Source organism: Miniopterus natalensis, chromosome 10 (assembly GCF_054644295.1).
Source record: "Miniopterus natalensis isolate mMinNat1 chromosome 10, mMinNat1.hap1, whole genome shotgun sequence".
Classification (NCBI taxonomy): Eukaryota; Metazoa; Chordata; class Mammalia; order Chiroptera; family Miniopteridae; genus Miniopterus; species Miniopterus natalensis.
In genome coordinates, this window is record NC_142090.1 from 9,928,909 (window position 1) to 9,953,298 (window position 24,390).

The 24,390-nt window shown below is 43.5% G+C and overlaps 1 protein-coding gene across 1 annotated transcript in view; it reads left to right on the forward strand.

The window, feature by feature from the left end:
- Window positions 1-22,577, forward strand: part of SVOPL (SVOP like) — a 45,020-nt gene extending 22,443 nt beyond the window's left edge. The window contains exons 9-15 of the mRNA XM_087821379.1: window positions 2,404-2,477; window positions 4,772-4,977; window positions 5,597-5,708; window positions 6,368-6,449; window positions 8,728-8,817; window positions 20,695-20,808; window positions 22,446-22,577. Of these exons, the coding sequence (XP_087677505.1) occupies window positions 2,404-2,477; window positions 4,772-4,977; window positions 5,597-5,708; window positions 6,368-6,449; window positions 8,728-8,817; window positions 20,695-20,808; window positions 22,446-22,457 (690 nt within the window). The 3' untranslated portion in view covers window positions 22,458-22,577. The remainder of the gene's footprint in view (window positions 1-2,403; window positions 2,478-4,771; window positions 4,978-5,596; window positions 5,709-6,367; window positions 6,450-8,727; window positions 8,818-20,694; window positions 20,809-22,445) is intronic.
- Window positions 22,578-24,390: the final 1,813 nt, after the last annotated feature.

The following is a 24,390-nucleotide window of genomic DNA, read 5'->3' on the forward strand; positions in this document are numbered from 1 at the left end:
AATTTTGATTGTCAATAGTATAAAAAGTAATTGGCGGCAAAGTGAAAAATACTTGGCAGGGGCAATTCACTCAAAACCACAACAGCTGTGTGACCACGAGGCCCCAACTGCAACCGCTTTCGGGGTGGGCTTCCGAAGTGGGGCGGAGTGGTCGCCCCAGGACTGAAGAGCTCCGAGGCCCAGTTCGCTCCTCTCCCTTCCCATAGACAGAGGGGCTCAAACCACGGAGAGGTGCTTTCTCAGTGTCCTGGAGGCCAGGAGTCTAAGCTCCAGGTGTCGCAGAGTTGGCTTCTTCTGAGGCCCCTCTCCTCGGCTTGTGCATGGCCGTCTCCTCGTATCTTCACTTCATCTGCCCGCTGTCTGTCTGTCTGTGTCCTAATCTCTTTTTGTAGAAACATCAGGCATATTGGATACGGTCCACCCAAATGACCTCATTCTAACTTAATTACCTCTTTAAGGCCTTATGTCCAAATACAGTCACATCCTGGAGGCCACAACTTCAACCTGTGCATTTTGGGGAGACAGTTCCCGTAACAGCCGGCCATCCCCCCAACCCCCTGATACCCTTTCTTCCTCCTCTCCCTTCCTTCTGCCTGCCTGTCGCCTCCAGCTTGCAGCCCGCCCGGCATGCCCCTTAAATGATCTTGTCCGCAGTCATCTGTGGCGAGGCTCTGTGGCTACAGGCGTGCAAGCAGGAGACCCTGCGTTTTGCAGCCTTTTGCAACCTGGTTAGACAGACAGACTCACCTGGGAAAGAATCGATCCCAGCAGAGGCCAGACGCCGAGAAGCAGGCGGCCGTGCAGGCGGTGGAGACCGTGAGGCGCGCAGGCCGCTTTCGGGCAGACGTGAGGCACAGACTGAGCAAGGAAAGGGGAGGGAGGAGGCGGCCAGAGGCAGCTGAGACCGGGGGCAGGGATGTGCAGTGGGTTCGGCCACTCTGCTGCCGTCGGAAGCCACGCAGAGGAGCCTGGGCAGGATGCTGTGGGCAGTGGAGCCTCTGCAGCCTCGGGGACTGTTTGAGGAAGGGCCACACCATGGAAGAGGTAAATGAGTCCACCCATTTGGACTGTACCCAAAGGTTCAGCACCAAATAACTTATTAGGATAAAATGTATGATTAATTGGGATTCACTACAGATTCAGCTTTCTGCATCTCCAGTGAACTTAGGGAGGTGAGGGACCATAGTCACCTCTAAACCTAAGGGGACATAGCAGAGAGTTAGATGGCCAGTACTCAGGACTGGTGCTCTGCGGACCTGGACTCCTGGCTGGCTCTGCCTTCAAACAGCTGTGTGACCTTGGGCAAGTTACTTAACCTCTCTGGGCCACATATTCTGTGTTAGACAGTGGGAGGTTAGGACTCGATCAGAGGTTTCCATTGATGAGTAACCAGGGCCCCAATATGCAAAGCTGGTGAAAGTGAAGTGTCAGTTGCTTCAGTCCACCCACAATGACCTCCAGGTTCCTGGAGCAAAAGGCCTCTAAATTCCTTCAAGCTCTCTCTGTGAGAACAAAACCCTGGGCTCCCAGACCACACTCGTCTCTCTTAAGGGGTCCTGTGATCTCAGGTCTATTTGTGAGAGAGGAGTTAATGGTTTTCAGCTGAGAACCCCCAAAGCTTTCCTAACTTTACATAAAATCCATTACTGTCAATAATATAGAACTCATCCTTTATTTATTTTTTTGGTAATTTTTATTTATTTAGAGATTTTAGAGGGGGGGAGGGAGGAGAGAGAGAGAGCAATATCAATTTGTTGTTCCACTTAGGCACTCACTGGTTGCTTCTTGCATGTGCCCGGACTGGAGATCGAAACCACAACCTTGGTGTATCAGGATTACGCTCTAACCAACTGAGCTACCTGGCCAGAGCTCCAGCCTTAGTTATTTTTATCCAAAAGTATTTACTAGGTACTGACTGTGGATAAGAACTTTTGCTAATTACCTTAAAGACACAAAAAGAAATTGGGTGTTCTGTCTTCTTTTCAAGTTTATGACTTTTTTTTTCCTTACAAAAGCCTCACACTCTTTTTAAATGTTAGGTTTTTCATTTTAATATTCTTATGAAAAGAATCTCCCATGAGTTTACAGTGGTTTTCATGTATCTTCCTGTTCTCCACCATACCCTCACCGGCACCCGGGAGCAGAGGGCGAGTGAAAGGGTTAGAATCACAAACTCAATGACTTTGGGTACTTGCCCATGACTGGCTGGGATGAATGTGTTAAAAATGATCATGGGTTTGGGTGGGGTGTACTCAGCACAGTGGTTATCTCTCCTCCCCACATCCTATATTGTCCTCATTTTTTGATATTTTATTAATATTTAATCTCTAAAATATTAGAGACATCTTTGTTTGGCCTTAACCCACTAAATCTATTTTTGTCTCCCTCTTTTCATTACCCCAGGAAAAAAGAGGAAGGTTTGCAGACCTATTGGATGCTAAATATTTACGGACCACATTACAGATCTGGGTCATATGGTAAGAATGTAGTTATTTCAGAAAAAGAAAAATGCAGTTATTTCAAAATGAGTTTTAAAGAAAGAAGTATCTGGAGAAAGCCTACTAAAGTAAATCCACTCTGAATGCTAGTGGGGAGAAAAACACCCCAGCAACCTCTTATCTTTCTACTAACACCACTAACCAAAGAAATATGTAAAATAACAATTTTTAAAACAGGAGAGAAAGAAAAGAATCCTAATCGTCTACGAACAGTTTTTTATTTTTCATCTGAACATAGGAGCTCACTTTCTAACCCTCTGAGGTCTGGTTCACCATTACAAATCCACCTAAAGGGTTAAAATTAAAGACTGACTGTACCAAGTGTTGGGAAGGGTGTAGAGTAACCGGAACTGTTACATACACTGCTGATCAGAATTCAAGTTAGTTCAGCCACTTTGGAAAACTGTTGGGAGATATCTATGACAGTTGAAAATATGCAATTCTGCTCCTGGGCTTCTACCCAACAGAAATGCATACATACATTTACCAAAAGACATTTACATGAACGTCCATAGCATTATTTTATTTATAACAGCCCCAAACTACAAACAACCCAAATGTCCATCAACAGTATAATTGATAAATTGTGTTGCAGTCATAAAATGGAATACTATACAATAAATGAGATGAGAAAACTAGTAGTCGACACTTGACATAGCTAAATCTTATAAAGATAATAATGAGCGAAGGGAGCCAGACACACAAAATACACATTATGTGATTCCATTTATATAAAGATAGAAAATAGGCCAAACTCATCTTTAGTGTTTGAGTTCAGGAAAGTGGTGGTCCATCTGCCTTCTTCAGATATAATCATTATTAATAGGTTGGTATGTCTCCCCTTCAGGCTTTTTAATTTTTAAAATACCGTTAATATTTGGGAATTGAACAAATCAAAGCTACTTTAATAACAAGGGGGGGGCATTTTGCTTGTTTTCTTTTTAAATATCTTGTTAGGAAAATTTCCAAATGCACATGTAGGTAGAGAGGATGTGTGACGAACTCGGGTTCGCTCCTCACCCAGATCGGACGGTCATGGATATTCAGCTACATTTTCCCTGTGCTGAATTATTTTCGAGCAAACCCCAGGCTTCTGACATTTCATCCCCAGATACTTCATTAAGAGTCTCAACTACTTGAGGACATTTTCTTAGATGACTCCAGTCCTCTGATCACACTGACAAGAACCATCACCTTAATATCATCCAATACTCAGAACATATGTGATTTCCCCTGATCGTCCCCATATGGCTTCTACAGCCTTTTCTGCAAAACAGAAGGACACAAGGGGGTTCTGGGGAGGCTGATATTTTTTTTCTTGACTTTGATATATGAACTTTTCTGGATGTTATTTTTCTATCTCATCAAAGTCATCTATTAAAAGATGGGAATAAAATAGAAAGCAAATACAAAAGCCTTCCGTGGCTCTCCTGGCCTGCTAAAGGCCCTTTGGGAGAGGCAGGATTCTAAAGTGACCCCAGGATGACCCCAACTCCTGGTGACTCCACCAAGCGCTAATTAGATGCTAATGTGAAGGGACTGCGTAGATGTAATTAGGATCAGGGGCCTTAAAATGGGGAGATGGTCCTGGATTCGGCAGGTGGGCCCCATCGAATCACTTGAGTCCTTAAAAGTAGAGAAACGGCTCCAGCTGGGATCAGGGAGCTGGGAGGGAGAAAAGGTGAGGACCTCAGAGCGTGAGAGGGACTTGTCCCTGGGCTGCTGGCTTTGAAGACAAGGACCGAGGGAAGCAGGTAGAAGCTGAGGACACTGGTGACCAGCCAGCAAGGAAACGAGGTGCGTTCTGCGGCCGCATGGGGCTCAGCTCTGCCCACCACCCGGCTGAGCTTGGAGAATGGGTCCTTCCCCCCAGAGAGGCCCTGCCCACACCTTCCCTTCTGCCCGAGACTCGGAGCAGAGGAGTCCGCCAGCCCCACACAGCTTTCACCTCCAGAACTGTGAGATACGAACCGTGTGACGTTTTAAGCCACAAAGTCTGTGCCAACTTGTTACAGCAGCAACGGAAAATGAATCCGGGCTTCAAACTCCTTCACCTGGCCTGTGGGGTCCTCCTAACCCGGCCCCTCCTGCTCTTGTAAATCGGTTTCCCACTGTGTGGCCTCCAGTCCCCCCAGATATGTGAGCCCAGCTTTCTTCCTCCTCCCCCCTTCCCACCCCCCCCCCCATCTGCCTTCTCCTGAAGCTCTCTCCCTTCTCCCTGCAGCTCTTGGCGGCACCAGCCTTTCCTCATGTCCATCTTCTGTCCCTTCCAGGCTGGGCATCTCTTTCGCCTACTACGGTGTCATCCTGGCCAGTGCCGAGCTGCTGGAGCGGGACCTGGTCTGTGGCTCGGATTCGGAGTCCAAGGTGGGGGTGAGCGGGGGGGTCTCCGAGGAGGGCCAGAGCCCCTGCTACTGCCACATGTTTGCCCCCTCTGACTACAGGACCATGATCATCAGCACTGTTGGTGAAATTGCCTGTAAGTGTGTCTCCTTTCTCTGTTTCGGGTGGGGGACAGTCAGCTCAGAGCCCCAGGGGACAGAGCGTGACCCTTCACAGACTTGGCTCCTGCCGGGCAGACCTGAGCAGCTCCCGAGTCCTGCTGGCGGCGGCCTTGTGGATTGGGGTGGGGAGGGGAAGTCTGGAGGGGCCCAGCTTTGAATGATTAAACCTTATGGATTCTAAGATGCATTTTCCCTTCCCACGTCAACATCTCTGAAATTGGGATGTGTCTTACAGTGGCGCGTTAGATTTTAAGTTGCAGTTCTGTTCCTGTTTTAGTAGACATAAAATAATGGTGCTTAAAATTCGACGGCACCTTGAATTTGATGAAAAACAGTATGAAATATTTGAAATATCGGTCTAGCAGTAGGAAGTCTACGTGACAGGTATGCTGGGCATGAAATGTCCTTTATATACCCCAGTGCTTGTCATTCTTGGACCCACGTCGGGAAAGTACGTCAAAGGTTGATGACCGTGTGACTGGGTCTCGGTCGGAAGACACACGAGGTTTGTCATTTCTTTCTGAAATGACAAGGAGGACTCTATGTCACTTGGTTCCAAGGGTCTAGAAATTGTCTTTGTCATTTGCTTTCCAGTGAATCCTCTAAATATCTTGGGCATAAATTTCCTGGGCAGACGGCTGAGCCTGTCTATCACCATGGGCTGCACGGCGTTATTCTTCCTGCTCCTCAATATTTGCACCTCAAGGTATTTTCTCTCTGGTTGTTTCACAGTAATTGAATTTTGTGTGGTGGTTTTAGGATGGGGTCTTCTAATCCCCAGTGTTCATCGGGCTTCAGGGTCAAGTCCCTTTCACCAGGAGAGTAGAGAACGGGCTGCTTGTCGTCTAGGATGATCTTGCCTGGCATCTACCCTGGCACTTCCCTCTTCCCACGGCCCCGGCCCCTCTTCAGCTATCACAGGATATGGGTATCAGTGTGGGGTACTCACTTCACCTACCAAAATATTTAGGATCTTCATGCAAAGCTTCCTGGAGAAACGGGACTCTAGTTGGTAACCAAATTGTCCTGACCATAGTGAAGACAGTTTAGTGATATGTAATATTATATATCATACAATATACTTGTGTTGTGAACATTCATTTCACTCTTAGTTTTCGACCCTAGAGTGGCCTTGGTTATAATATAAATCACTCATCCTGCAAACTGCACCCTTTTTCGGCGGTGGGGCCAGGCTGGAATGGCACCCGGGGGAGTGGAGAGGGCAGGCGTAGGACTGAAGGTCTGATGAGGCCTTTGCTTCAGGACCGCACAGCGAGGCAGCTGAGAAGCGGCTGGCTGGCTGCGGGTGGGGGCCACGGAAGGCCTCCGCGCGCCCTTGGTCAACTCTCGCTTCCTGTCCCCCAGTGCCGGCCTCATTGGCTTTCTCTTCGTGCTGAGGGCTTTGGTGGCAGCCAACTTCAACACCATCTACATTTACACTGCTGAGGTTAGTGTGGGGAAGGGGTTGGTCCATCAGGGGCTGTAAGACTTGCTACTTAGAGAGGGTGTCCGTCCATAGATAACACATCCCTGGCTTCTGTTGACTTCTGATGATTTTCTAAAAACATGCCATTAAAATAATGCCAGAAGGTTTATGTGGTTGGGAGATTCCCCTGCCCCTCTGAGTCTAGTGAAAGCCACTGTCTGAGAAGATAGGACCTTCTCCTTTTCTTTCTAAGCAGCGTTCATATAAAAAATATAAAAACCAATTCATCATCATAGCACTGTGCTTCCAGAAGAAACAGGGCCCATTACTGTTAACATGTGAAAGTCCCGATTTCTCTTTTGAAATTAGAATGTATTTTTCACCTTTATTCCTTTGAAAGATCACACCCCCTTCATCGTTATTTGCTGCACGTAGCTTACATTGAAATGGAATAGTTTATTCTTTCCTAATTTATTGAATTGATACATCTACTACATGCAAGGCATGGCCCCAGGGAGCTAGAGGCTCTTCGTATTAGCCTTCACTCTAAAGAACTAATATCCTGAGAAATGAACAGTTTCTGTAGAGGAAGCTTAGTATTTAAATGCTCCTGTCATTCATTGAGCTGGAGAAATAAATGCTATGGGGACCGATAGAGCTGCCTTTGTTTCCATTTCTGGAAATGGAGAAGGCTCCTCAGGTTACAGACGTGACATGTCAAAACATTAAACCACAGAGAAATAGTCTCCCCGCCCAGGTAAAAATAGGAAATTGACATATTTGACATATACGTAACACTTCTTTTAATTCCATTAACAACAGTTTCTAAAATTATTTTGTGAATTTATGGGCCTAGGAATCGGTGTGTAATATGCTATACTTCTAAAGCTATATTCGAAATACTCAATTTAACACTTTGGAATTTCTTCATTTAAAGGTTGTATTTTTTCCTGATACATATTTTAAAAATCACCTATTCCATCTCCCTAAATTGTCAAAATATGAACAAAAGACTTTGTTAATCTTATATAGAGAAAAGACCACCACCATGGAGCTGAATCCACTGCTCTCGGGTGCGGTCACAGCCTCATTTACTAGAGAGAGCAAGCTACCGGCGGAGGCCCCCCCCTTCTATAAACTAGCAGTGGCCCAGTGGCCGCCCGGCAGGACAGCAGGTCGCTTTTGCACTTGACAGACCGTGGCTATCAAAATGTGGCCTAGGAAAGGGGCTGCACGCTTTGTTTTAGTAAAATGACAAAAGCTGGTTTTTTGGTGGTGTATGTATTGAGAGAAAATTCTCCAGAGTTTCAAAAAACCACTTTCATATATTACCCCTCTAATCTCATTTGTTAAATAACATTTGCTTACTTATGCCAGTTGCTGTAAGAATTCTGAATTAATGGAGCACAGACTGAGTGTTTACTATAAATGTTAGAAAGTTGCAGCAAGCAGGGAACAGGGTGAGGGGTGCAGCCTGTATCTGGCAGTCTATTTAAGGTTTCTTTGAAGCATTATTCGGGGAATATTTTCTTTCTCTAGAACCACCTTTATGCATTTATAGCTCTACAGTGGAAATCTGATTCCAGAGCTTGCTTTTCTAAAATTAAATGTTGCATATTCAGTTAAGCACATAGTTTGGAATTTGCTCACTTAAAGGATAATTTCTAAGTGTTTGTTCTTTTTTTATTTTTTGTGTTTAAATTTATCTTTATTGTTGAAAGTATTAAAGATGTCCCCCCCCCTTTTTTTTTTTAAACCCCCATTGACCCTCTCCACCCTGCTCCCATACCCTCCCCAGGCTCTAAGTGTTTGTTCTCTTTTTATTTTTTGTTTTTATCTTTGTTTTTAAATTTATCTTCATTGTTGGAAGTATTAAAGATGTCCCCCCCTTTTTTTTTTAACCCCCATTGACCCCCTCCACCCTGCTCCCACCCCCTCCCCAGGCTCTAAGTGTTTGTTCTTTTTGTGATAGTTATGGTTTAAAAATTCAAAGTTGTGTACTTGAGAAAATGAATGTCTTCTATTCTATATCCTTATAGAATATTTGGGGTTTAATATACAGGAGTGGGCAAAAGTAGATTTATAGTTGTGAATATGTGAAAGTTTCTTTTATTATTATTAATTTGTATTATTTGTATTATTATATTCCTGTCCTTACCTATGATGTATGTTTTAGGTAACAATGGGTGCTAATTTCCCCGCTTTTGCCCTCCCCTGCATATACCAAAGCCTGATCTGGGGAGGGAAATGCAGATGAGAAGGAAGGGCCTGACCTGATGCTCTGTGCCCCGCCCTCCAGGTCTACCCCACCACGATGCGCGCTTTGGGGATGGGGACCAGCGGCTCCCTGTGTCGCATTGGAGCAATGGTGGCACCATTTATATCTCAGGTACACCCAGAAGTCTGCAGGGAGGGTGGGCCTAAGGGAGGTGGGTGAAGAGGGACCCTGGGTCCCTTCAGGTTAAGGGTATAACCAGGATTTCTGTTTTAAATGAGTTTTCTTGTGCCATTTTTCCCTCATTTGGGGAATTTGGATAGGGGAGGAAGCTAAATTACTGCACCAGGATTCTAGTCGGTCCACAGCAGGTACTGCATTGTGAGCAGGGTTTGGATTTTGTTGGGTTTTGATGGGGGAGGGTAAGGAAGAAATGGGTGACATAGGAGCTTGGCTAGTTAATTGTTCATACTTGAGCTAAATCAGTCATGGCCAAGAAGGTTTTGTACAGATGTGGCCGAAGGGGGTTTGCGATGATGTGATTTTAGAACAGGAAAGATGTATTTGGTCTTGGTCCTGGTTTCTCCTAAAACACATGTGATTTCCTAAATGATGAGGGCCACAAGGATGTCTCCTTATGTTGATGAGGTGACTTTTGGATTGTACCTAAAGATGTGGACTGGTTGCCGGGGAACCAACCATGTAATTAGAGGGTTGGGAATTTCAGTCCCACCGCCTCAACCTCTGGGGAAGGGAGAGGAACTGGAGGTTGAATTAGTCACCAATGGCCATGTGTAATGAAGTCTCTATAAAAACCCACAAGGGAGGGTTTGGAGAGCATTCAGGTTGGGGAACCAGAATGCTTTATGTGCCACTGTGCTGGGCCCCAAACTCCACAAGGACAAAGGTTTCTTTGTGGGAGACCTCGCCCTATGTATTTTCTTCATCTGGCTTTTGATTGATGTTCTCTAATATCCTTTGTTATAAACCAACAGCTTAGTGAGTAAACAGGTTTCTGAGTCATGGGAGCTGCGCTAGCACATTAACCAAACCCAAAGGTGGGGTTGTGGGAACCTCTGATTTACAGCCAGGTGGTAGAAGCACAGATGACAACCAGGACTGTGACTGGCACCTGAAGTGGGGCGCAGTCTTGCGGGACTGAGCCCACCTCCAGGGAGATGGTGTCAGAACTGAGTTGGCTTAGTGGTGTGGGGGAAACCCCCTTGCCACATGTGGTAATTGGGTGCAGAACCCCAAATAGGGGTGCAGTTCTCAGACAAAGGGTGTGTCATGGGCTGAGCAGACTCTAACACGTACAGTATTTCCTGTAACTCAGCATGAACTTTCTACCGTCTTGCAAGGGTTTTGCCCATTTGTCTTTAGGAAAAATGGGGCCAGCTTTTGTCTTGTGACTTTGCTTTCAGAGTTCTTTCTTACTTTTTCACCATTTCCCAAAAAAAGGATGTGATGGTGAAAGACAGCAGAAGACTACAATCCTGTTTCTGGGTGATCAGATCAGGGGATGGTTCATTTTCCAAGGTTCAATCAGGGATTGAGTCTCTCGGTTCTCAACCACTGGCAACACTTTCTCTGGGTGTTTGTGGGTATTTATCCTGAGGCCACAAGGCATTTGGTGGGTTTACGGATCAGAAATGATCCCCAACTGGGACCAGGTCTCCCTCGGCCATAAAGCTCTGCTCTTCTTACCTTCTTTACAGGTAGGTCACTCATTTATCTATGCCACCCTAATTTTACAAATGAAGATAAATAATAGCACCCACTGCATAGGTTTGTTCTGAGCATTAAATAAGAGTAACACATGTAAAGCACGTAGCCCAACATCTGAAACACAGTAAGCACTCAATAAATGTTAGCTAATAACAACCACCAATAACAGTCGAGGCAAAAGGCTAAATATTCAAATAAAAGTATTTTTGTTATTGCTAAAAATTTAAGTTTATATATGTATACATATATATATAAATAGGTTCTATCAATCACTATGCGATTGGGGTGCTTTGCTTTCCTTACAGGTTAGGAATGGGAGGTTTAGCATCTGGAAAGTTTTGTTTGTTGCTAGGATATCTGTCTGGGTTTGGGGTGGGGTGAGCTGCCCTGGACAGCAGGGCTTGGTGTCACTCCTGAGCTAGTCGGTCATCCTTCCCATGGACACGGTGCTCAAGCTTCAGGGCGTGTCAGAATTACCAGGGTAACTTGGTAACGTGGAGATTCATGACTACCCAAAGACTGATTCTGTATATGGGACCATCACCTGTATTTCTAACAAGTGCCCTGAGTGAATCTGAGGCAGTTGGTCTGTGGCCCACCCTCTGAGGGGCACCACCACCTACAGGGAAGGTACCAGCTGGGAGATTAGCTTCTAATTTCACTTGGCTCTCTTCCTGCCCTAAAACAGGCTATTAAACCAATTACAGTATTTGCTTATTAATTAGTAAAATGTTTACACACTTAATGACTCTATACATTTAATTTAAAAATCTCTTTAAAATGAATGTTTCAAGATGTTTGGCAGTTAGAAGCTTTAATGATATAGAAATAAATAGGAGTTTTAAAGGTTCAAGTACAGATGGGACCAGTACCGGGTCCTTCCCCGCGATCAGGGACTGCCTTCCGGTGCCTTAGCCGGGCCTGCCTGGGTTCTGCGACGTCGGGTAAGGTCCTCCTGCATGTACGTGGCTTTGGACTTCACCCCAGGTTTGCAATATAGGCCCATCTAGCCATGGCCATGTAGCTGTGGGGACTACGGGGTCTGGGTAACACAACTAAGACTGTTTTCCTGTGGCCAGGCTTGCATGGTGTCACATCGAAACACAGTCCAGCATCCAATAAAAGCATTGAAAACAGTTTAAATCTTTACAGTAAGCCTCTTAGAGAGGTGCCAATGGGGAAGTCAATTCGTAACTCCCAGCAAAACCTTCAAAAATCCACTTTTCTGCCCTGGCTGGTGTGGCTCGGTTGGGTGTCATCCCAGACACCAAAAGGTTGCCGGTTCGGTTCCCGGGCATGCAGGAGGCAGCCCGTTGATGTCTTGCTCTTACATTGATGTTTCTCTTTCCCTCCCTTCCTCTCTCTAAAAATCAATTAAATCTTAAAAACTTCTTTGCCTGCCTCACTTGCGTTGTCCCCAATGGCATAGCAGTTGTCCCTGATCTCCAGTCTCGTCCCCTCAATCTCATCACCCCTCAAAGTTCAAACTATGAAACACAGCCCGAACTAGCTCTTCTCTGGCCCCTTCTACAGCCTCCAGAGCTCTTGGCTGTCTCTCCAGGAGCTCTCTGCCCCTCCTAACTGAAATCATATAGCCTCTCGGGATTCAAAAGAAGCTGGATACACAGACTCTTTCTTAGGAGGCAGAAGAATTCCTTCATTTAAGAACCTATTTTCGTGACTCATTCGACAAGTTGTTTTTGGAGTAATCCTCTACAAATTCTAGATACCCTCTTATATAGTTTGGCAGTTAGACCACCACAAAGGACTCAATTAGCTACAATCTATAATTGATAAAATAGAATTGAATTATTTTATCTCATTTCACCATTCAAGTAGCCTTTATTGCACGCTTACCCTGTGCCTGGCATTGTTCCAGTTCTATTTATTTGTTAATGTCATGTTATAAGCTGGTTGAGGTCACATTGTAGCTTGCAATTAACAGTGTGGTAGTTTTTATACCATGGGCATTGGCAAGTGCTACTGTCAGGGCTTTCTGTTTTGGGAAAGCATGTTGTCAGACCCTGGGCACCATACCTGCACGAGACTCCTGCCCTCAAGAGACTCACATTCAGGTTGGGTACTTTACAAATATGCACATGGCTAAGATAATTTCAGGTTGTGGACAGTGCCTTGGAGGTAATATATTGAGTAAGAGGGGTGACAGGTCTTTTAGGCTGGGCTCTCTGGGGTTGAGACTGAAATATGGGGAGTTGACAGTTCATAAAGGGAAATAGCATTTCAAGTAGGATGGCAGCTGGTACAAGGACCTGGCGATGGGACAGGTATTGGCTTATTCCAGGAATAGGAAACGGCTGTAGTGAGCAAGCGGACAGATGTGCGGGGAGAATGTCCCTGCAGACAGACCTATTGAGGACTTTGGATTTTTTCCTTAGGGGTAGTAGGAAATTTAAGGGTTTTAAGCAGGTGAGTGAGGCAGTCAGTTTTGCATTTAAAAAAAACACTCTGGTTGCTTATATAGTGACTTGGGGGGGGCAAAGAGGGGAGGATAGGGGTGGAACAAGCTCATAATAAAACCCTAATTTTACACTGCCATGTACTAGTCACATGAAAAGGAAGATTCCAGAAAACCCTTTCTTGTATAGTGCAAAGATACAGGAAAAGACTGCATAAAAACTTTAAATTTCTGCACAGAAAAATAAGGATACAAGACACACCTTTATCTTTCAAGGGTCTCAAAAAGCTCTAATGGAATTGTCACAGCTGAGCAACGATTCTCGTCCTACCAAATCCCTTATCTCCAGCAGCATGAAAACCCGATCAGTCAGTGCAGAAGATGGTCCCCAGGGCTTCACAAGTTCACGGAATGAAAGATCATCCGTTTTATATGTTCATAAGTGATTTCTAACGGGCCATAAATTTATCAAGAAACTATAGTGTTAAAGATAAACCTGGGAACTAAAGTAAAGACAAATTTTGATCAGTAATAACTATTGCAATAGGGGAAAGAGTCCAGTGTGAACAGAATTCAACTTAGATTTATACAGAGGTGACTGAGCATTTTTTGTTGTTGTTGTTAATCTTCACCCAAGGATATTTTTTCCGTTGAGTTTTAGAGAAGGGAGGGAGGGAGGGAGAAAGAGAAACCACATGAGAGACACACATCGATTGGTTGCCTCCCGAACGTGCCCCGAGTGGGGCCGGGGAGCAAACCTGCAACCCAGCTATGGACTCGAACCCGGGACCCTTCAGTGTGCGGCTGACACTAACCACTGAGCGATGCTGGCCAGGGCTGACTGGCTGTTTTAAAGGGCGGCTTGCGGGGTCTGGTAGTCAGGGAAATGAAAAATTGCAAAAAGCAGGGAGGGAGCTTGGCCCATGTGAGGCCAGACAGGGCCCTCTTTTCGGGCGTTGGCTGAACAGGCGGTAAATTCTCCGGGCGCCCGAGTTATCTCAGGCGGCGCCTGCAGGGGGCTCGGGTCGTCCCGGGGTGCGGCCCTGAGCTTTTGGGAACCGAGTCTCTGCAGACAGAGGCTGAGGCCCAGGCCAGGAGAGGCTTGGAGGAGCCTGGCTGGAGCTTGGGCAAGGAGAGTCTTTGTCAGTGTCAAGTGTGGCTCATAAATGTATTTGTGTTTATTGTATTTTGAGTGATTTAAGCGATTTCCAAAGGCAATTTTGACCAGCTGTGATTTTTTCCTTCTTTGCTAAAAATAAAAAAACTAAAATTAAAATTTCACTTACCTGGTCTTTTACTGGAGATAAGAAATAGAAATATTTTAATGAAGCTCTTTCAATATAGTTAAGTATATGTATGTATAAATATGCATATACATTTATGCAAATTAGATCATTGCTCATACTTTTTTAACTGAGATATACTTTATATATAACAGTATATTAGTTTCAGGTATTTGATATAACAATTTGATATATGTATGTATCACAAAATGGTCACACGGTGAGTCTAGTTAACATCCATCACCACTCATAGTTATACAGTTTTCTTGTGATGGGAATTTTTAAGATTTACTATCTGAGCAACTTTCAACTATACAATACGGTATTATTACCTGTGCATGTCATGCTGTATGTTATATCCCCAGGACTTATTTTGTAACTGGAAACTTGTATCTTTTGACCCCCTTCATCTATTTTGCCTCCTTCTCCACCCACCACCCCCTCTTACAACCATCAATCTGAGTTCAGACTTTTTGTTCCTTTGTTTGTTTTTAGATTCCACACATAAGTGAGACATATTTGTCTTTCTCCGCCCGGCTCCTTTCTCTTAGCACAGTGCTCTCAAGATCCACCTACGCTGTTTCAAGTGCCAGGATTTCCCCCTTTTGTGTGGCTAGTATTCCATCGCATGCGTATAGCGCATTTTCTTTACGCATTCACCCACCAGTGGACACTTACTTTGTTTCTGTGTCTCGGCTATTGTAAATAATGCTGCAACCAACACAGGAGAGCAGATACGTCTTCGAGTTAACGTTTTTGGTTCTTTTGGATAAATATCCAGAAACAGGATGGCTGGGTCACATGGTAGCTCTATTTCTAACTTTTTGAGGACTCTCTCTGCTGATTTCCACAGTGGCCGCACCACGTATTCCCACCAGCAGCGCACAAGGGTTCCCCTTTCTTCACATCCTTGCCCACACTTGTTGCCTCTTGTCTTTTGATAACAGCCATTCTGACAGGTGTGAGGTGATATCTCGCTGTGATTTTGTTTTACATTTCCCTGAAGATTACTGATGTTGAGCAACCAACTTTTCAAGTACCTGTTGACCATCTGTATCTCTTCTTTGGAAAAATGTCTATTCGGATCCTCTGCCCACTTTTTTTTTTTTTTTTAATAAAGGTAACTTAAAAAATATTTTAAAAAATATTGAGACAGGCAGACAGACACATCGATTTGTTGTTCCACTTATTTATTCGTTCTTTGGTTGCTTCTTGAATGTGCCCTGACCAGGGATCGAACTCATAACCTTGCCGTATCGGGACGACGCTCTAACCAGCTGAGCTACCCATCCGGGGCTCCGCCCGCTTTTAAATGACTTGTCTTTTATTGAGTCGTAAACGTTTATATATTTTGGATATTACGCCCTTATCAGATATGATTTGCAAATAGTTTCTCCCATTCCGAAGGTTGCCTTTTCCCTTTTGTGGAAGCCCTCACCCCTCCCACCCCAGCCCCGCCTCCGGTTAGCTGACTCGTCCCCTGCTTAGGAAAGCCCTCCCTCTTGCCCCAAATTTAGTCTCCGTTAGGAGCTCTTTTGACACTTTGCCATGTTCCTTCATATTGCATATTGATTGTGGTTACCTATTTGTCAGGCTATTTAAAATCTCTCCGTTCCAGTAGACTTTAGGCCCCACGAGGGCAGGGATATGTATATATTTTGTTAATTTTTTATTCCTAGCTCCTTTCTCCAGGGCCTGGCATATACTGGGTACTCAGAACATTCTGTGAGTGATGTTCCTAACTGGCTATTTCTTATAAAAAGAAAATGCATTATTTTTACTTTTTTGTATCCAACTATTTTATTGAAATAGTTCGGGTCCTCAGAAAAGCAGATGCCACCATGGAGTTACATATCCAAGAGGTTTATAGGGAAGTACCTGGAAGGGCCAGTGGGAGGGCGCAGGCGTGGGCAAGGAGAGCTTTCAGATCACGATAAAGGTGTGACAGGGGCGAGGACCTCATTTAGCCTGTTCTCTCTCCAGGTGAAGCGCGGAGTTTTATGTCCCAGCGTTTTACTTATAGATCTTGAATCAGTACTCATACATGAGGTGGCGGGTTGGTGTTTGTGTTTTATCTTTCCTGGGTTCTCACTGTCATCCAGATTTCATGAAAAATGTTTCTTCTTTCCCTGGACTGTTCCTTAGAGATTTGGAAGAACTGGTCTATGAAAGTGCATCCTGGGCCTTTTGAGAAGGTACGGATGTACTTTTAATTTTTTTTAGTATTTTTTATTGATTTGAGAGAGAGAGAGGGAGGGAGGGGAAAGATAGAAATGTCAATGATGTGTCATTGGCCGGCTGCCTCCTGCACACCCCCGCCTGGGATCGAGCCCACAACCCGGGCATGGGCCCTGACCGGGAATCGAACCCCGATCGCCTGGATCAAGGGTCGACACTCAAACACGCTGGCTGGGCAAGGATGTGCTTTTTAAGTCGCTCTTCTCTGGTTCTTTCTATTGGTTTTATATCCTTGAGTAAATGCCAGGAAACATTTTTATTGAATATCTACTTATTCAAATTTATAAGCAAAGAACTGGGGGTAGAATTGCTATGGCTCTTTTCATCCCCTGTATTAGTGACTATTTCCTTTCACATTCTTAATTCCATGCACTTAGGATTTTGTCACTTTCATAACTAGTTTTCTAAAATAGCTCTTGGATCAGTTCATCTGTTTTTAATTTATTCATTTAGGCTTTTGTTTTTATGAATTCTTTTGCACTAGTTTCTTAGATTAACTTTTTACTTCTTGAGTCAGACATAGTTCAGTGTTTATTTTTATTGACAAGACTTACAATCATTTTGGGATTTTTTTTTTCTGAATATAAAAATGTTGTAAAACTTCAAATACAGAAATGTATAACCAAGAATGGAAAAATTCTTTGTAATTTGATCACCAGAGATAAACACTGTCTCTCAATAGTTTGGGGTATATTCTTCCAAATGCTTTTCAAGGTATATGTTTGTCTCCCTTGATATACCTGGGTACCAGCAGCATTTGTATATATGTAAATACGCATATTTATTTTTTACATATTTACAGCGTGTGTCTATGTGTAGATATACTTTTTACTTAATGACCTATTTCAAGCCTCTGGGAGAGGGCAGGCCTCTCACAAACCTGAAATGGCCTGAGGGCAAGGAAAGAAGCTTGGCGGGGGTTTCTATTGTCGGTAGTGAGGGTTCCATGCTAGGGCAGGGGCTCGTGTAATTGAAATCTCCGGCTAGCACCACAGGAAGGAGCATTCAGGCTTTTTTATTAGTTTGTCCAGAAGTTGGGGAACAAGGGGAAGAGAGAAGGGTGAGGCTTAAAGGCTGTCAGTAGCCATCAAGTGGAGCCAGACTCCTCTTGGCACTATGTGTGTGTGTATGTAGATAGGCCCGTGTATAACATACAATCACAAACCCACCCCCCCCACATCCATATATATATATATGTGGACACACCCACACCCACACTGCAACTGCCTTTTCTCCTTAATCCTCCCATGTCACGGGTGTGGATGAGCCCCATGCTTTCAAGCATGTGCATAGATCTCTGCCCCGCCCATGTGCCATTGTCATTAGCTTGTTTGTGAATAAGTTGCTTCCATGTTATTTCTCGTTGGTTTCACAGTGGGACACTGAACATCACACACACACCTTTGTATGTGTGCAACAACTGTCATTCATTCAACAGTCATCAAGCTCTTCTACGCTCCGGGGACTGCACAAGTCAAGGCCCCAGATTCTCTGAAGTTCCATTTAGTGGAGAAAGGACACGGGGCAGTTTAATATGTGAGACGTGAGGAATGCTGTGCAAACGTACAAGACCGGGAAGGAGACCGTGATGAGGGTCTGCTTTACAGGGTGGTTAGGGGGCCTCTACCACAGGGCGGGGGCCTCAGAGTGGCTGGCAGATGTCGAGGGAAAAGCAGAATTTTGTAGAAAAACTACTGGATAATTTTTAGATCGGACATTTCAAATTGTGATCTTGTCAAATTGTCTTTTTTAAAAATTTATACATTCCCTGATATATTAACATGTTCTTAAACGAGCATCTGTTTCTATCCATTATCACCAAAAGGGATATATCCTTTTCTTTTAAACCTCTTTTGATATGGTGCAAAATACATTATATCATCTTAATCTGCAATTTGTTCATTTTTAGTAAGGCTATGCACCTTTTATTACCCATTTGTATTTTTCTGTAAATTATTTACGTGATTTGCAATTAGCCAGTTATTACTATAATACAGATATTGTGGTTTGCTTTTTGATTTTACTGGCACACAAAATTTAAAATATTTTTGTAGTGAATTTATCAATTATTTTCACTTGAGTTAATGTTTTGTGTCATGTTTAATGCCCTTCACCACTTGTTTATCCATATTTCTAAAACACTGAAAGTCAATTTATGCTTAAGCCTGAGGTCAGGACCCAGCTTTAAAAAGCAACAGAACAATGCCCAGATGGTTGTTCCCAGGCCACGAATCATCCTGCTGTTTGGCTCCTCTCAACTGATTTACTACGCCCCTATTATAATAAACCAAATTTCCATAGATACTTGTATCTATTTTGGCACCAGTGACACTGCTAATGACTGAAAGTTTAACGCCTCTTAGGCTAATAACCTCCCTCAGACTCTCCCACCCTCACGCATGTTTTCAGGTTTCCTGACTTTTTAATTCTTTCAAATTAACTTTAGATAGAAACAATTCTTCCCCAAAATTGATTTTTTAAAAATCCTAGTGGGATTTTGAAATCCATTAGAATTAATTACAGATTACTTTGGTGAGAATTATGTTATATAATAAAAATGTATTTTTCCATCTAAGAAATACTCAATTCTTCATGTCCCTTAATAGTTATAATTTTCATGTCTAATCCATTTATTCCTATTTTTATCATTAGCTGTGTCTCACAAACTTACTGTATTTTCATAACATTCTATATATTTTAATTTTTGAGACTCCCTTGACACAGTTTAAAAGCTTTGAGATTTTGCTGTTGTCTTTGTTATTTATAGCTTGAACCCATTCTATAATTTTAATCCTTTAAAATCTTTTGAGGTTCATTTTATGGCCCAGAATATGGTCTGTTTGGTGAATGCTCCACGGGCTAGAAAAGAATATATATTCTGCTGTTGTTGGGCAATGTGTTGTATGTCAATTAGATTCTGGATGCTGATGGTGTTGAATAGCTTTTTAAAAAAACTTGGCTTATTTTGTATCTAGTTCTATCAATTGCTGAGAGAAGGGCACTGAAATCTCCCGACTGTATGTGGATTTATCTATTTCTTTGTTTTTACTGAATGCATTTTGAGGCTCTTTTGTTTGGTGTATAAACTTTTAGGATTGTCTTGTTGGACTGAAACTTTATTAGGTAATGTTCTTACAGTCCTTGGTCTGGGCTGATTTTTAGAAGTAGAGATTATCAGATCTTTCATTTTGATAGTTAATCTAGAGTAGGGCCTGAGACCAGCATTTTAACAAACTTCCCAGACGATTTTTATAATCAGATATTACTCACTTGCAAACAGTAGAAATTGACTTGGGTTAACTTAAAATTTATTGTAAGAATATCCAGTAACATCCCCTAGAGTGCTCAAGCCCGGCTAGGAAGCAGAACCCTGTACCCCTCTAGGAAAGCCGACGACAAAGCAGTTGCTCTCCCTGATCCTAGCTGGTTGAGCAGTTTGAGCTAAACTCAACCCACCCCGGGTCCCAGAGGTGGGGACAGTTTAAAATTCATTTTTTTGGTGGTGAGAATTTTGATGTTCAAAAGTAAAAGGGGCAGCAATGGCAGAATTTAGACACAAGCCTAACTCTGGCATGGTGTGCTCATGATTCAGGCTGCCTGGTCTCTTGGTTTCTGCACACTTGCCCTTTTTTGAGGCTAGCTTCCCAGTCTTATAAATGGATTCACACACACAATATTTATGACTCCTGTTTTGGGAAATAAAGTAAAAAATGGTACCTGTTATTTGCTAGGCCAACTACAAAACAGTTAACGAGGCTAATATTATGGGCATGCCAAATGGAATGAGTTACTGGAAGGCAGCAGGCCTTGTGTAAAGGATGGGCTCTCAAACTGTCTTACAGGAACTTGGGGGCGGTAATGGCGCTGTCAGGAGTCTGCGTGCGACTTTGGACAAGTAGCCACTGAGCTCGGACGCTAAGCTCATCTGTAAAGTTAGGAGGTTGAACTAGACCAGAGTTTCTAGGCCTCTCCAAATTGCAATATTCTATAACTAGATTCCTTAATTAGTTCATTTTTGTAAGATGAGTTGACAAGTACCAGGTGCTTGGCTTTTTGCTAACTTTGGGCACAGTCCTGCAGAAACTGACATGGAGATGGCCTGTCTGAACTCGGCACTACTAGGGTGAGAGGATCCGGGCCAAAGGATGTGTCTAGAGTGGCAGAAATCCATTCTGACTGTGGGAAAAAGGTCACCAGATAGTTTTGTCACACATGAAGTGAAGCATAATGGACAAGACACATGATCTTTTCAGAGACCCTGAGATTGTATTTCTTCCAAAAAACCTTTTTCAGGCTTCACTGGTGAGTCCCTCTTTCCCCTTTGATGTGAGGATCAGTTTAGAAGTGCCTAGGGTACAATAAATCAAGTCCTCCTTTGACTTGCAGGTTCTGATGAGCACCTCACTGCTGGGGGCCCTGTGCCTCTTCTCATCGGTCTGTGTCCTATGTGCCGTTTCTGCATTTACTCTCCCCATTGAGACGAAAGGTCGCGCCCTACAGGTAAGTGATGCAGGGATCTTTGGAACAAAGAACATGAACTTAAGAGATGGAAATCCTTTTAAGCAGACAAGATGATATTCCTGTGCTGACAGATATTTGTTTAGCGTGTCCAACAGAAAAACTGGGTATCCATTTCCCCCATGTAACTGTGAGAAGCACTGAAGTTCAAGTAACTGATGGTCCACTTCAGACCTCTGCTCCCCGTGGCAGTTACAGCTCGGTCCCGGGCCCAGGGAGAATGACAGCTGCTGCAGCCTCAGCATTGCCCCGTCCCGCTTTCCCACCTGGGTGTAAGCATTGCCGCAGAACTAAAGGCGGCCAGAGGGGCAGGAGGAGCTGCTTGTTGCCTTGAGAATGACCGGTGTGTGCGCACTGGTCCAGCTCCCTTTCCCCTGGTGTCGGCCACCCGTGCTAAGCGTCAAAGCTTCAGCTGTGCCCCCCCCCGCTGGGCACACCCGCGGGTCAGTAGACACTGGCTGCTTCCTGGATTTCGCGAAGTGCAAGGTCTGCTCCCGCGGGCAAAGGTGTGGAAAACGGGGCCTCTCATCACAGCACAGGTGCCAGCACTGACGTTTCCTGCCTTAAACACAGAGCTTGTGGCTGGAACGCAAGGGGGCCCTGTCCACGCTTTTAAATCCCTGGCTTACCTTTAAGGTATGTATTTTAATCACTGATTAGATAACCTGTCATGTAATTACAAATTTAAGGCTGTGCTTGGGTTCCATACCTAGAAAGGTAACCCATTTATTGATGCTTGAAGCCAGAGACTAAATTCCATGATTCATATGATACCTTTTCATCTTATGTAAAGGGATTATTGCATCCTTCACACAAATGAGGAAACTAAGGCAAGTTGAGTAACTTGTATAAAGGAACAAGCCAATAGTAGGACTGGAATTTAAAACAGATTGCAAAATTAAGTGATGCTAAATCTTATCTAATTTTCCAGACTTAAGTAGTAACACCACATATAAAAGGAAACCAGGCTCACCATCTAATGTGCTGTATGAATTTCCAATTAAAGCCATATCCACTTGAAAAGAACACTCCCTCTTCTGTTGACTGGGACTTGATTTTAGCATTGTGGTGGCATCATTTTATGTCTGTTTATAAGCCTTTTAAATATATCTTCCTTACAACTTTAACATGTATGTTCAATAAATACAATTGGGCACAAAGAGCCACTGAGTGGCTATGTCTTTGGAAAAATCTTAAAAGGTGCCTGTATCTTGCAGTCTCGTGAACACTTAACATATGAAACTGTCTAGTGACTCACAATAAAACTAGTAATGTTTAAAACATGCCAAAAAAATTTAACCCCCAACAATTTGACTGGATGAACCAACCTGGTTAATAGTAATTCTTCTTCAGAATTATTTTGATGAGCCTGGTAAACTAAAAAATAAACTCCTGAAAATGGATATTTATAACATGATTTTTTCCCTGAATGATGCCTGCATTGCACTAGAATAACTGAATTAAACAGCAAGCATTACATTGTTGTCAGGTACAAAGATAAATTCTTTATAAGTTTATTAAAGCGCCTTTATTACTAGTTTCTAGTGCCAGACAGCTGAGTATAAATGGAGAGACTTTTTACTAAATGTATTGATCTATTAAATAACTTACTTTTCCAGCAAATTAAATGAAGACGCGAAAACCTATGTCTACCAAAGAAGAAAAACACATTTTGTCTTCACAAAGAACAGTGGGACATTTTTAAAAACCTGGTTTTATTTCTGCTACTTGGTAATTAAGAAACTGATTAGTTTTTAAAAATAAGGCACACGAGAATAAGGTGGGTTAACTGCATATTGCTTTCTTCCTGAGGGCCAATATACATAGAACTTGTATGAAATATACTCAAGTCTCAACCTTTAGGTGAATAATTCTCAGACAAAACACATATATACTCCCATGAGGTCTACAGCAAAAGTTAGAAATTTTGTAGCTAAGACAAGAACTTGGGACGGTATCATCAAAGCCTTCAAATAGTCATCAAATTTACAATATAAACGAGCATATTAAAATTGTGGCCTCCATAGTTTATTAATGAAAATTGCTTATTCATAAAACGACATGCTTAAATGAGTATGAGTCTTGTAATATAAACAATTTCCCCCACACACTGTTTCTACTCTAATTCCATTAGTTTACAGGGGAATCGGATTCCTATGTGATGAAGCAAATGAGGAGCGCAGCAAGCTTACCACATCCTGCACTGTCTGTGGAAACGCCTAAGGTTTTTACATGCATACTTAGTCTTTTATTCCTGTTCAGACTTGTTGCGGAGACCTCGGAAACTGGGGACGCGTGGCTCGCCCCCATTCTGCAGCCATACTGGTGGCCCTGCACTAGCAAACCCCACACGAGAGGGTTTATTCCCCCGCTTCCACGGGGTGCAAATCGTTCCTATTTGAGCCACAGGCACACATGGCTTTCAGCAAGGAAGCCTCTTCTGTAAGGGGCCAGACAGTTAATATTTTAGGCTTAGTGAGCTACATATCTTCTGTTGCTTTTCCCCTCCACAAGCCTTTAAAAATGTAAAAGACGTTGTTAGCTCCGAGGCTGTGTAAAAGCAGGACCCATAGGCTGAATTTTGGTGAAATAAATTTCTAGGCCCGAGATGAAGGCCGCTCCTGCCTAGGGTGCCACATCAGCAACTCAAACTTGAGTAACTTTTGGGTCCTAGGGATGCCTTGCCCAGAAGTGTACTGGAACTGGCCAGCCAAACCCCAGGCCAACTCGGCTCCACACTGACTTTGTCCCTGATACTTTACCCTTTAAAAGCTTCCCGCCTTCTGCCGCCCACAAGTGTTAAAGTTTGTTTGGATCACCTGAATTGTCCTCTTTGATCACTTTAAACAGTTTTTGGTGACAAGGATGGAAGCTGACTACTAATGGCCTGTGAGACAGGACGACACACAGGCGAGGGGTGCGCTGAGCCCTGAGTTCACTGTTCCTCTTGTCAAAGCCGAGGGCCGTTGGTAAGTCCCTCTTGGATTTGAGCTCCACTCCCTTGTGTGTAGCTCTCCAATCTAAACACTATTTAAAAATATATATATCGTTCCCAGAAAGGTTCCAGGACAGTTCTATTGGGAGTCTGCAGGAAGTGGTAGCTGTTAGGAAACTCATAAAGCCTAGAGGGAAGTCCACAGAATGAACTACGTTAAGAAATTAGGTTTTGTTGTGCTGTTGGTTAAAGCAAAGTAGGCATAATAAACCAGACAATTAAAAGCCATTAGGGTGTCTGCCACTTAAAGAAATCTTCTTGGGAATGGAAAAATAAATCTATTGCTAATAGGAATCTCAGAAGCCAAAGCTGAAAAATTGGTGGGCACAGGTCAAAAACTTCTAAGAGGTTAGAGCACTCACCACCTAAATTTAAGCCTTCTGTGCTAGGATAAGTTGGTCATGGAACAGATTAGATTGAAATTAGTTCACCTGCCAATCTCAAGTGAAATTCCATGCAACAAGGTACATGTAAAATACCACGCAAGCCCCAGCCCAGCTTAGATAAAGAAATGGGATCCTCAGGTTGTTTTTTTTGAAATCCTCACCTGAGGATAATTTTTCCACGGC